The 14,507-nt window shown below is 39.9% G+C and overlaps 2 protein-coding genes across 2 annotated transcripts; both read right to left on the reverse strand.

Annotated features, from left to right (window-relative positions):
* Positions 1–241: 241 nt before the first annotated feature.
* On the reverse strand, positions 242–1,171 carry LOC131906530 (taste receptor type 2 member 105-like). Its single transcript, XM_059257147.1, has one exon. It carries the CDS (start codon positions 1,169–1,171, stop codon positions 242–244), a length of 930 nt encoding a protein of 309 aa, XP_059113130.1.
* Positions 1,172–3,996: 2,825 nt separating this feature from the next.
* LOC131906156 (taste receptor type 2 member 114-like) lies at positions 3,997–4,926 on the reverse strand. Its single transcript, XM_059256951.1, has one exon. It carries the CDS (start codon positions 4,924–4,926, stop codon positions 3,997–3,999), a length of 930 nt encoding a protein of 309 aa, XP_059112934.1.
* Between the last annotated feature and the right edge of the window lie 9,581 nt (positions 4,927–14,507).

The raw sequence follows: 14,507 nt of genomic DNA on the forward strand, positions 1-14,507 counted from the left end.
CACACACACACACACACACACACACACACACACACACACGAGAGAGAGAGAGAGAGAGAGAGAGAGAGAGAGAGAGAGAGAGAGAGAGAGAGAGAGAGACATCCACACAGGATAATAAACCAAAATGAAAAAGAAGCTAAAACATCACCCCAAACACAACGTAGGAACATTGTACAAATGAAAAAGATCTTTTATGATTTCCTCCCTATTACTCCAGACCATCCATTTCTGTTCTAGACTGTCACATGGTTCTCAGATCTTTTTCTTTCTCACAGCATGTTAATCTCTTCAATACCCTCACAGAAGCTTGCTTCAGCTGATTGCTTGTTAGAATTAGAATAAATGAGTGACAGCAGGGATATGTGGATAACATTGTCAAACCAAAAATAAGTAGCAAGTTGTTTTTTGGGATAAATACGCAGATGATTTCTATTAAAATACCTATAAAATGAAAGATGTAAAGAATAATAAAAGAAATCAAAACTTTCATGGCTTTCACATGAACTTCTGTGTTGAGGTCTCTGAATTTTGAAACATGAGATTGCATCCGCCTTCTGTGTCTCCAAAGTGAAATAATTAACAGGAAGCATGCAGTTAGGGTTGTCATAAAGAGAGAAATGACTCCAATATTAACTAAAACATAGTTAATAATTAATTTTCTTTTATCTGGGTAGCTCTCCAAGGTTCTGTTTCTGTACTTCACTTTATTATTCTTCATTGCCTTCACAGTGATTGAGAAGGAGATTAGCCATGAGATTAGCAAGTACCCCATTAGAAAGTAAAAAATTTTATCAGCTCTTCTCCTCAACCAGAGAAATACATAGTGGGAAAAATTTGCTATTTTCAGGAAATAGAAGATGCTGAGGCTGGCAGCAAACCAGACACTCAGGTGATTCACAGTTAGCCATATGCAGGTGATGCTTTCAATTAGACCTCTAGACCTACGCATACTTGGAAAGAATACCTTTAAATATGCATCTAAAGTTATTATCCATATGATAAAAATCCTGGAAGTCGCCAAGCCAGTGAGAAGGAAGCCAATCTTAGAGAACTTCTTCTTCTTGGCCCAGTCCGTGCAGTTCGCAAGTGCAATGATTGAGTTCCCTAAAGCTCCCAGCACAATTTGAGTAGTTGCAATGGAAAGGAGGGCACCTTCTGCTGCACTCAGCATCTCTGCAGCTCCACACAGTTGCTTCTGTTGCATCTATTATAGATTATCTATTGCTGAACGTACTCTCTATGGACTGCCTGATATAAGATTTCCCCCCTTTTTTTCTTAAATAAAGGCATCAAAATGCATTAAGAATATGTTGTGGTGAAATCTGTGTGCAGACTAAGTGTCTTATTGTAATTTGCTTATAGGCAAATGACAGTTTCCATTTCATGTATTTTGCTTTTTCCTCTGAGACTATTTTGCATGTAGTAAGTCTAGTTGTTAAGTAGGAGTGGCAGATATATATATATATATATATATATATATATATATATATATATATATAACAATAGGAACAACACTGAATTTCATGCTTTAAATATAAAGACATCATCATGAGTTGTGCAAGATAGTACATGCTTAGAGTACCAGCTCTTTGAGAGGTGAGATGTGGCATCACTTTAGCTTGTGAGGTTTGAGGCCAACTAGCTAACCCACAGCTTTCTTTTGAAGAAAAAAAATCCTGTAACTCTAAATCCAAAAGGACAAAGAAGGAAAACCAAAAAAGGAGAAAAACAATCATAATTTCATTGTTTATAGACATAATCTGAAGGTACAAATAAATACTAAATGGATATAGAAATATAGCCACTTTACTCTGATATATTGACTTAATGTTTAATTAAAATATAAGCTCCTTTGTAGGTATGGTAAGTTTCAGAGTAACAAAAAAGTTGTATTTGTGTATAATAGTTGTATTTAGTGATAGGTTTCATAAAGATATTCTCTCTCAAGCACATCACAACTTTAACATTTTAAAACTCACACTATGGTTCTCTTCTTTTTCTTTTCCATTTCCTGGATAATTTTCCATCTATTTTCATGTTTGTTTTTTTTTTGTGTGTATTTATATATCTACATATGCATTCTATATGTAAAATATAAGTTGCTTAGTTTGGCAATATTTAGTATTTGAACTTGTCATATATTATAGGCATTAATCCTATGTTGACTGTATGGGTAAATAATAAAGATTTCCCTCCATTCTGAAGGCTAGCTATTTGCTCAACATCTGTCTTTCTGAATCTGATCTAGCTTGCCCGAGTTGAATCTATTTTTCTGCAGATGACATACTTCACTATCTTTATGGCAAACTCCATTTCCATTTCCTTTATCTAATCTGCTTTTCATGGACACCAAGGCTGGTTCTTTACCTTGAAAAACGTGAGTAGTGTTGCAATAAACACGAAGTCCAAGTGTCTTTGTGGTATGCCAATTTAGAATCCCTTGGATGTGTAGATTGCTGTAGATAGGTGATATAGTAGTTCATTTTTTTTTGAAGATCATTCATATGGATTCCTGTAATGGCCAGACTGAGTTACATTTCCATCAACAATGCAGAAGAATCCCTTTCCTCAATACCACTCACTGTCAGTATTTGTTGTATTTTGTTTTCTTGATGACTGCCATTCTGACTGGGGTATGATAGAATTTCAATGTGGTTTTAATTTGGCTGTATAGCCAAGGTTGTTCAACAATTTTTGAAATATTTATTGGGGTGTGTGTGTGTGTGTGTGTGTGTGTGTGTGTGTGTGTGTGTGTATTTGAGAGCTGTTTGTTCATCTCATTAGCCCATTTATTTATTAGGTTTTGTGGTAATTAGTATTTTGAGCTCATCATATATTATGGATATTAATCATGTGTTGGATATATGGCTAAACAATAAAGATTTACTCCCATTCTGTAGGCTGTCTCTTCACTCAACTAGCTATTTCTTTTGCTGATTTACATAGTTGTTGGCTTAACTTTATATATCTTTTCCTTCCAGGTCAGTAAAAGTTTCAACCTCAATGTCCTATGACCTAAAAATGTCCTGTTTTCCTCAAAAAGGTCTTATTATAAAGTTCTAGTGGGTAAGCAAGAACAATGCCAACAGGCTATTTTGTTTTTGAGTTCTAGAGGCCTCCCTTCCTGCCCAACAACTTGAAGTACAGTATCTGGCATTGAAATTTTGTTTGATGGTGTCACTGGCATTGAAGAATCATTTCATGAGTGCTCTGATCTATTTTTCCATTACTGTTTTTCTAATTATTTATCAGACCCAAATTCACTATTATGACCATGTTACTATATGAAATACCCAATGTAGTAAGAACTTTGTGGTTTAATGGGTAAAAATAAAGGTAACTTGCCAGATGGTTGTGGTGCATGCCTTTAGTCCTGGCTCTCAGGAGGCAGAGGCAGGTGGATCTTTGAGTTTAAGGCCAGCTTGGTCTATAGAGCAAGTTCTAGAATAGCCAGGGCTACACAGAGAAAACCTGTCTCAAAAAAACCAAACCAAACCAAACCAACAACAACAACAACAACAAGAGAAGCCCCAACCAATCAATCAACCAACCAACCAACCAACCAACAAACTAAATAAAAGTAACTTTGTAAGAAGTAAAAATGTCCAAAAAAGTTCCATGTTCCACATGCTAGAATTGATTCTAACTATCTGTCTTGACTTCCTTTGCTTTGGGTCTTCTGGGGTAAAGGGTGTCAATGGTCCAGGAAAGCCAAGGGAATCACAATTAGGCACACAATGGAGTCTTTCTTTACATGGGATAGTCTATGGTTGATGCTTTTCCTCAGGCAAATGAATGGGAAGAAGTTAAGGAGTCAGAAAACAGACTGAAAAAATGAACATGCACATAGGATTAAAATCCCACTGGGGGTTCAGAAGATTCTAACAATGTTCGATAATAGCTGAAATCAATAAAAGGACATAGTACAAGTGAAAGGGTCTTCAGGGATTCTTTTTCATTGCACTATTCCATATCGTTCATTTCTCTCCCAGACTGTCATGTGGCTCTGAGATCTTTTCCTTTCTCAGAGCACTTCAATTGTTGCAGTGTTCTTAGAGCGCCATGCTTCAGTCGGCTGTTTGCCAGAATTAGGATAAGTGAGTGGCAGCAGGGATATATGAATGTAGTTGTCAAACCAAACATGAATAACAAGTTGCTTTCTGGAATGAACAGACATAATACAGTGATGGTAATACCTATGAGATGCAATATAAAAAGGATGATAAAAGATATTACAACTTTTATTGCTTTCACATGAACTTCTGTGTTGAGGTCTCTGACTCCCGATTCACTCAGTTGCATCTTCTTGCTGTGTTTCCAAAGGGAAATGATTAACAGAAAACATACAATTAACATTATCATAAAGAATAAAAATACTCCCGCATTGGTGAAAACAAAGTGAATGATTAACTCACTTTTCTTCATGTGAATCAGCCAGGATGTGTTTATGAATTGCATTTTATTTTCTTTAACTATCTTTGCAACTACTGGGAAAGAAAATAACCATGACACAAACAAGCACCCTATCAGGAAGAGAAAAACTGTGTTAATTCTTCTTTTTAACCAGAGAAATATGTAGTGGGAAAAATTTACTATCTTCACGAAATAGAAGATACTGAGGCTGGTGGCAAACCAGAAACTCAATTGACTGAAAGCTACCCATAGATAAGTTAAGTGTTCAATGGTGTTGGTAGAAGACAGCAACTTTGGAGAGAATATCTTAATGTATGCCTCTGAGATTAACATCCACACGAGGTAAATTCTGGAAATCGCCAAGCCAATGAGAATGAAGCCAATCTTAGAGATCCTCTTGTTCCTGGTACAGTCTGTGCAGTTCACACATGCAATGAATCCGTTCCCTAGAACTCCCAGCACAGCTTCACTAGTTGCGATGGAAAGGAGGACACCTTCCGCTGCACTCAACATCTCTGCCAATCTTTAAGATGGCTTCTGCTGCAGCTCTTTTAGGTTATCTGGTGTAGAATGTCCCACCTACTGACTGCTCAATACAGGAGTGACTTTATCTTCTTCCCTTAAAGACTGCAACATATCCCCAAAATTCTTTGTGGTGGAATCTGAAATGTCTTCACAGAGTTCCCTCCAGTTGCTCCCATAAGTCTTAGCTTGTCTACAGGATGCAGCAGACTGCAATTTGTTAATAGGTAAATGAAAGTTTCTGTTTCATGTATTTTACTTGCCCCTGTGAGACTATTTTGCATTTGAAGAAGTGTCAGGTTGTGAGGTCCATGATCTGACAGCAGGAATGGAGGAGGGTCATAGGCACATACTTAAGTCCATACTCTGCTATTCTGGGATGGGACATTGTTTGTCTTCAGGGGTTTGAGGCCAGTCTACGTTTCTATTGTAAATTGTTTTGTTATCACTTCTATAAGCCTAGCACAAGAACTTTTTTTTTGTCTCAGTTTCTAGAATTAACACTGTTGCCAGGAGCAAACAATTCCATAAAGGATCTCAAAATTAATATTTCAAAACCTATATTAAAATAAATTTATATTCTGTTCTGTACCAAATTCCAGAGTCAACTCTTTCTAAAATTTTTATCATGAAAGCACATTGGCTTGTTTCAAAGGGCTTTCCTGCATCTAATTAGTTGGTCATAAGGTGTTTATGAGTCTATTTATGTGGTAGACTGTGTTTATTGACTTAACGTGTATTAAATCATCCTTTCATCTTTGGAATGAAGGTGACTTTATCATGGTGGATGATATTTTTTATGTATTCTTGAATTTGGTTTGAAAGTATTTTGTTGAGAATTCTTGTATCCATGTTCTTTAGGGAGTTCTTTCCATTTTACATTTATCTGGTTTATATATTAATGCAATGTGGGCTTCATAAAAAGAGTTGGCTGCATTTCCTCTTCTTATTTCGTGGAGTGGTTTGAGGAACATTGGTTTCTCTTCTTTTTAAAAAGCTAGTAAAATTCTGCAGTGAATTTATCTAGATTTTGAATTTTTTTGTTTGAAGATTGTCTATTGTCTTTATCTCATTGCTAAAGATGGACATATTTAAATTTTCATCTCTTCATGTTCTAACTTTGGTAAATCATACATATTAAAAGTTTTATCCATATCTTTTGGGTTTTATAATTTTGTGAAGTTTAGAGTATATCTTTATGATCCGCTGGGTTTCATTGGTGTCTGTTATAATATCCCCCTTCCTACTTCTTTTTTTTTTTTTTTTTTTGGTTTTTCGAGGCAGGGTTTCTCTGTGTAGTTTTGCGCCTTTCCTGGAACTCACTTGGTAGCCCAGGCTGGCCTCGAACTCACAGAGATCCGCCTGGCTCTGCCTCCCGAGTGCTGGGATTAAAGGCGTGTGCCACCACCGCCCGGCCCCCTTCCTACTTCTAATTTAATTAGTTAGAGTCTTCTTTATCTCTTTACTTGGTTTATTTGAGTAAAGGTCTGTCCCTCTTATTAATAATTTCAAAGAACCCACTCAGCTTCATTGTTTCTTCGTATTTTTTCTATTTCTTTATATATATATTTTTTCATCTAATCTTGATTATTTTCTTTGTTTACTGTTTTTAGACGTTGCTTGGTCTTGTTTTTTTTTCAGGCCTGGCAGTACATCGTGAGGTTGTGGGTTCTCTCTGATTTTTTTTTTTTAATGTAGACACAGTCATAAACTTTCCTCTTAGGTTTTCCTTCATTGTAATCCACAGATTTTTTTTTTATGTTGTGTTTTCATTTACATTCAGTTCTAGAATTTTTTAATTTCATTTTTTTGTATCTTCTGGGATACATTAGTAATTTAGTAATGATTTGTTTAATCTCCACAACTGTGCGTACACTTTTGTGCTTTCAATTGCTGTTGATATCTAGTTTCATTCTGTTGTGGTCAGATAAAATACGAGGAGTTATTTTAATTTTCCTATATTGTTGAGACTTACTTTTTGTCCTAGTATATGGTGTATTTTAGGGAAAGTTCTATGAGCTGTAGAGAAGAATGTGCTCTTCCTGTTAGAATTCCTAAGCACTCCCATAGCTACATGACTGCACATGCACTATCCACTAGCCAGGCAAGATGCTTAGTCATCCCAGGGTCTTACATCCTACGTAATCCATACACTGCATGACCATGTAATTTGAGTGCAGTGTGATCAAGTAATCTATGTGCATGTGTGGCATAGCTGTGTAAGCCCATATGTGCATGTATGAAGGGAACCTATAAAAGTGGGTTCCACTATTCCCCCTTCTCTCTTTTCCTGCATGGTCATTCCCTAGGCCTATACACACCCCTTCTGTTCCCTTCCCTTAATAAACTCTTATAGTGGCTTTCCTTGTGCCTTGTGGCTTCTCTTGCATGGTAAACAGCACTGCTTAATAAGTAATATAGGTGCCGACATGAAGCAGGCCCTTCCAGCACTCTGCACCCAGGACCCTGCACTGAAGCTTGCTGCTTTACCTACAACTGCCCACTTTTTCATTTGCCCAGCCACCGGGCCACTTTGCACAACACCAGCTGCTTTGATTGATGAGTCTTTCCTCTCTAGCCAGTGTAAACAGTCCCCTAGACAGTGGGAATGACCATAAATTGTCCAGCATCCTTCTGCTGTCCACGGGATTGGGGGAACCCCCATTCACGGCTTTCATCAGCTACGGATGGCTCTGTTGCAGGCTTAAATCTCTAGCCATTTTCCATGACTGCAGTCTGAGATATTGTTTTCATTGTCGGACCCTTGTCCTCAGGCTGCATACGCCCACCCTCATTCTCTCACTTGACAAAGCATTGAATGACTTGTACCAACTGCTGTTGGACCCTTGTCTTTGGACTCCGTATGCCATGGCCCTCATTTTCTGGCTTGATGAAACATTGAATGACTTGTACCAATTGCTGATCCTCACTTGATCTTGGGGACGCCTAAGATTGTAGTTTTAGATAACTTTTTTTTTAAATTTTTTTTTTTAAATTTTTTTTTCTCTCTGCCACAGTCAGGGGAAATAAGGATTTCAACCCTATTAGTCCTACATCTCCTCTGGGATGTCTTCTAGAAACTCTTAAACCCCTCAGATGCCTTACTTAAAGACCTTTTAGCTACTCTGCTTGTTCACAAAAAATGGCCTAAATATCCCATAGATATCAGTAAAAAATGGCCACCCAATGGCTCCTTGGACCCTGATATTTTAAAGGAATATCTAACTTCTGCCAGTGAATGGGCAAATGGAAAGAGTTACCTTATATCCAAGCTTTTTTATTTTTAACCTAAGCTCCAAACCCTGCCTTTTTGATTCCTTCTCTCCTGCTCCTGCCCACATGCTCCTAGCCATGCAACCTGAACCTGAGGAATCTCTACCACTCTGGACCCTGCAAATGAACCTCCACCTATCCGACCTCCTGTTCCTGCTCCTTGGGTGTCTGCCCTTTCAGCTTCTCCTCTAGCCCCCTTCCTCCTCTCCAATATTGGGCTGCTCCAACTGCCTGACTCTGGCTCCAACCTTTACATCTCCTATCACTTGTTCTCATACTACTAAGAAATCTGACTCCAGCCGGCTACGTTGACTCATCAACCATTCTCCCTTTGTGAGAGGTAGCTGGGGTGGATGGACTGGTTAAGGTTCATATCCCTTTCTCCCTCATGCAACTTTCTCAGACAGAAAAAAAATTGGGCTCTTATACCTCTAATTCTGTTTCCTTTATTAAACAATTCCAATATATTACCCAATCTTATAGCCTCAGCTTTCATTATATATATGATACTTTATAATAACCTACTTCCTGAGGAGTGGAGACAAGTTTGGTAGCAGGCTAGAATACATGCAGATGAAGTTCATCAAACTAATGCTGCCCATCTACTCAGGGCCGAGATGGTTCCCAATCAGGACCCACAATGGGATTACAATACCCCGGGTGGCTCTCTAGCTAGGGAAAGGTTTACAACCTGCCTCCTGGCAGGTCTTTGTAAGGCTGCCCTCAAACCAGTAAACTATGAAAAGCTGAAAACATAATTCAAGATAAGGAAGAAAATCCATCCCATTTTTAGAACAGCTTACAAAGGCTCTCTTATAATATACTAATCTGGATCCTGAGAGCCAGAGGGCAGACAGCTACTTATAACCCACTTTGTCTTGCAGAGCTTCTCCAACATCAGGGCTAAATTTAAGTGTCTGGAGAGGGGTCCCCTCCCACAGGTAGAAGTCTTAGTGATGGCATTTAAGGTGTATCATGGGAGAGATGGTACCATCTGGGCCTTGTCCAAAATGCCACCGAGATGGACACTGATCAGCTGAGTGCCCCGTCCACCTTGTGGCATGGGGACATCAAATGAAGACCACCTTCCAGCCAATCTCCTAGGCTTGGCAATGAACAAGGATTGAAGATGCCCTGTTCCTGGCTTGACCACAACCATCTCTCACAGGAAACCTAGGGTAGCCATTACAGTATTGGGGTGATCTATTTCCTTCCTTTTGGACACCAGAGGGACTTACTCAATCTTGAGGGAGTTTTGGGGTCCCACCTCTCATTCTCGTCTCCCCATTGTTGGGGTAGGGGGATAGCCTTACCTACCTTACCAGACCCCACCACTTAATTGTATTTTCAGGGGTATCCCTCTTACCTCCACATTTTTAGTTGTGCCAACCTGCCCTGTGCCCCTAATGGGAAGAGATTTTCTAACTAAGGTAGGAGCTTTTATTTCATTTGCTCCCCCCATTTGCCTTATCCCAGACTCATCAGCAGCTCTTCTCCTCCTCCTCGTCCTAGCTACCCAGCCTACTAGCTTTAACATTTCATTTCCCTTGTGAGCCTCTCAGGTGAACCCCAAAGTCTGGGACAACCAGTACCCTTCTATTGCTAGGCACCATTCCCCTATTATTATCCAGTTGCAAGACTCTACCAGGCACATTACCCAAGCTCAGTACCCTCTCTCACTCCAGAGCCTTAGGGGACTTAAACCTATAATTTCTGACCCTCTCAGAAAAAAAAAAAGCATGCTCCAGATTTCTCTCTCTCTCTTGTTAACACTAACCAATAAAATTCTGATAGTAGAGTACTAAACATTATAATATCGTGGCTACCAGCTCAAGATTTTAAATTCCCTGTGGCTGCTTCTTAAATGTTAAAAATTCTTCCAAGCTCCAGAGCCAGCTTGAATCCACCTGGACAGCACCTTGTCACACCCAAACAGTCACAAACCTGAAGCAGGAGAAGGCAATGGACAATTCCCAAAGCAGTGGAGGGCAATCCACTACCTCAGGATGTCTGGCTAACCCAAAAGCCCCCTTCCCTACCCTCAAAAGTTAACCAACACTAACCGAGTCATCTGGAAGCAGTTTTGGGAGACACGGTGCCCCCATTCATATTCATCCACCATTTTTCATAAAAACGAAGAGTCTAGACTGTTAGAATTCTTAGCCACTCCCCCAGCTACATGACCACATGTACGCTGTCAAGTAGCCAAACAAAATGCTTAGTCATCCCAGGGTCTTATATCCTATGTAACCTGTGTGCTGCATGATCATGTAATTTGTACCCAGCATGATCATGTTGCTGTGGGATGTTCTGTATGGCAAATGTGTTGCTCTGATTGGTTAGTAAATAAAACACTGATTGGCCAATAGTCAGACAGGAGGAAGTATAGGCGGGACAAGGAGGAGAAGAATTCTGGGAAGTGGAAGGCTGAGTCAGAGACACTGCCAGCTGCCGCCATGACAAACAGCATGTGAAGATGCCTGTAAGCCACGAGCCACGTGGCAAGGTATAGATTTATAGAAACGGATTAATTTAAGCTATAAGAACAGTTAGCAAGAAGCCTGCTACGGCCATACAGTTTGTAATCAATATAAGTCTCTGTGTTTACTTGGTTGGGTCTGAGCGGCTGTGGGACTGGTGGGTGAGAGAGATTTGTCCTGACTGTGGGCCAGGCAGGAAAACTCTAGCTACATCATGTAATATATGTGCGTGCATATATAGCTACATAAGCCCATATGCACATGTGTGGGGGGAACCTATAAAAGTGGATTCCACCTATTCCCCCTTTTCTCTATTTCTGCATGGTCATTCCATAGGCCTTTGCACACCCCTTCTATTCCCTTCCTTTAAGAAACTCTTATAGCGGGTTTCTTTGTGCCTCATGGCTTCTGTTACATGGCAATAGTGCTGCTTAATAAACAACACTGAGCCACTTAATAAATAACACATTCTACTGTTTAGACAGAATATCCATTTTTTTCTTGGATGACTTGTCTATTAGGTGACAGCGCCATATTGAAGTTACTTACTAGTAAGGTATTGGGGCTAATACATTGCCTTATATCTTGTAACAGTTGTTTTATGAAATTGAGTGTGCCTGAATTTGTTGCACATATATTTAGGATATCAATATCTTCTTGATGGAGTGTTCCATTAATCAGTATGAAGTAACCTTCTTTATCTCTTTTGATTAGTTTTGATTTGAAGTCTGTTTTATCAGATTGTGATAGTAACTTCTAATTGTTTCTTGGTTTCATTTCCTTAGAATACTTTTTCCCATTCTTTCACCTAGACATAATATTTATCTTTGGTGTTGAGGTATATTTCTGGGAGGCAGCAACATGACAAAACCTGTTTTTATATCGAATCTGCTAGTCTGTGTCTTTTGATTGGAGAATCAATACCATTAATATTCAAAGTTATTACTGAAAGATATGTCATGATTGATAGGAATTCCAACCATGCCCCCATAGACGTGCATGCCCCGGCGGAACACTTAGTCATTTCCGCCTAGTCATTTCTGGGCCATACATCCTGTGTCACCCATGCACTGCATGGTCATATAATCAAGCAGCTTGACCACATGATGTACGTGCATGTGTGGAGTAGCCACGTGGGCCTGTGTGCTCAGGTGCGAGCCGGCCCTTATAAAAGCAGGCCTCATGTCCTCCTGCGTCCCCCCTCCCCGCCCCCTTCTCCCACACATGTCCTTCAGCAGGCCTGATCACATCTATCCCGTTCTCTTTGTCTTAAAACTCATTAGTGGATTCTGTCGTGTTTCGTGACTTTTCCTCGAAGGGTAAGAGTGCCGCTAAAAAGCATCAGTGATTTCTTCCATTTTGTTGATTTTACTGTGTGTGTTTGCTTAGATCTCACGGAATGACCTGTCAGTGTTGTTTCCTCCTTGTCACCCTCTGTGTATGTGTCACTGCCTGGAGGGCCAGGAGCTTCCAGCAGTGCAGGGCTCAGAGGGAAATCCATAGAGCTGGTGCGTACTAGATTCTCTACCCTTCCATGTTCTTCCTGTGTTCTTTCATTGTCAGTTCAAGAAAAAAGGTACTCCAAGATGAAATTTTAAGGTCTATGTGACAGCAGGAAGGTACAGCCTCTTCTGATGGACTGGACAGGATTGGGCTGCATCCCAAACAGCCATAAAAAGATGTATTTATTGATTGTTACACAAAGTATTTCCTCATACCAAGCTCACTAATCTTAATTTACACATCTTATTGAAGGAGAACATCACATGCCTTCATGACTCTAGTCCTTTATTATGTATTGTGTGCAATATACAATAATACAAAAGCTTCAGGGGTGCCTGAGGTATCTTGTGACCAAAGTCACAGGATGGCTGCAAAGCTCCTTCAGCAAAACAATCGTTGTCTTCTACAAGGATTCTTCAAGAATGTTTATTAGAATAAATATTAGAATAAACAGCTGTTTATTCTAATATTTACCCCATACCATGATTCTGCTAAATTCCTTCAGAGTACAGGTAAAAATATGTTTTTTTAAAAAAAAAAATCCCTTACATGATTAAAAACAAAGTCACCCCAATAACCCATACCTATTTATGTCTAAGTAACTTGTTACACACTAAAAGAACATGAGCAAGCAGAAAGTATTTTTTCACAGCCAACTGTTTTGTTGGCAGGCAATAGCAGCAAACACGTAAAGGCACAGCAGAAGCAAAAGATATTTTAGGGTTTGTGGTCTGAAGCCTTGCCTGATGGATGAAATTTATTCATCAGGGGGTTGCCTTCTGGTGGGCTGACACCTTGAATTTCAGTTGCCACCTGCTGCTCCCCTGACATGGCCACTGGCAGATATAATTATTTTTTTCTTCTGTCCTAAGTATTTCTTCAAGTATCTTTTGTAGTGTGGGTTGGTGGTTAAGAGATTCCTTTAGCCTGCATTTTCTTTATTTCTTTCTTTTTTCTTTCTTTCTTTCTTTCTCTCTCTCTCTCTTTCTCTCTCTCTCTCTTTCTTTCTTCCTTTCTTTCTTTTTTGTATTTTCTCTCTGAACTTTCCAAACATGCTATTCAAAAAATACAAAAGTTTGGCCATCCCATCACCAGAGTAGGTCAGTTCGGATTGTCTCTCGACCATTGCCAGCAGTCTGTTGTGGGGGTATCTTTGTGGATTTCTGTGGGCCTCTCTAGCACTTTGTTTCTTCCTATTCTCATGTGGTCTTCATTTACCATGGTCTCCTATTCCTTGTTCTCCCTCTCTGTTTTTGATCCAGCTGGGATCTCCCACTCACCCAAGCTCTCTTTCCCTCGACCCTCGCCCTTCACTAGAAACCTCATCCAACTACTGATGGATCTGGAGGCAGAGATCCATGACTAGGCCCCAGGTGGATCTCTGGGAGTCCAATTAGCGAGAATGAGGAGGGTTTATATGAGAGAGAATTGTTGAGACCAAGGTCGGATAAAGCACAGAGACAAATAGCCAAACAAACGGAAACACATGAAATATGAACCAATGGCTGAGGGGTCACCAACTGGATCAGGCCCTCTGAGTGGGTGAGACAGTTGATTGGCCTGATCTGTTTGGGAGGCATCCAGGCAGTGGGACCGGGTCCTGTGCTCATTGCATGAGTTGGCTGTTTGAAACCTGGGGCCTATGCAGGGTCCCTTGGCTCAGCATGGGAGGAGGGGACTGGACCTACCTGGACTGAGTCCACCAGGTTGATCTCAGTCTGTGGGGAAGGCTTTGCCCTGGAGGAGATTGGAATGGGGGGCGGGCTGGGGGGAAGGTGAGGGGGGCGGGAGGGGGGAGAACAAGGGAATCTGTGGCTGATATGTAGAACTGAATTGTATTGCAAAATAAAAATTAAAAAAAAAAAAACAGAAAAAAAAATACAAAAGTATTGATTTGGAAAATTCACATAAAAAGAGCCAAGCCTTTATATATAGAAATAACTAGGCATCAGACCATAAATATAAGAATGATGAACTTCTGTAAGTTTTCAAAATAAGACATTCATCTATCACATTGAACAGAAAAGATTCAGCTTCAGAATCAACAGGTTAAATGTATTTGTGAATGTACATTTCCATGAGTGAATATGTGTGTATGTGTGCGTTGAGTCTCTGCATGTGCATGAGCATATGAATGTATGTATGTGTGTGGGCGAATATCTTTGTGTGAGTGTGTATGTGTGGGAAACCCCAAGGCAGAACATTGCATGCCTCACTCAGATTCTTTCCCTTGTTTATTGAGTGTGTATGTGTGGGAAACCCCAAGGCGGAACATTGCGTACCTCACACAGATTTTTTCCCTTGTTTATTGAGTGT

Source organism: Peromyscus eremicus, chromosome 3 (genome assembly GCF_949786415.1).
Source record: "Peromyscus eremicus chromosome 3, PerEre_H2_v1, whole genome shotgun sequence".
NCBI lineage: Eukaryota > Metazoa > Chordata > Mammalia > Rodentia > Cricetidae > Peromyscus > Peromyscus eremicus.

Coding starts and splice junctions, on each gene's coding strand:
- LOC131906156 (XM_059256951.1), bottom strand. CDS start 4,926: ATGTTGAGTGCAGCGGAAGGTGTCCTCCTTTCCATCGCAACTAGTGAA.
- LOC131906530 (XM_059257147.1), bottom strand. CDS start 1,171: ATGCTGAGTGCAGCAGAAGGTGCCCTCCTTTCCATTGCAACTACTCAA.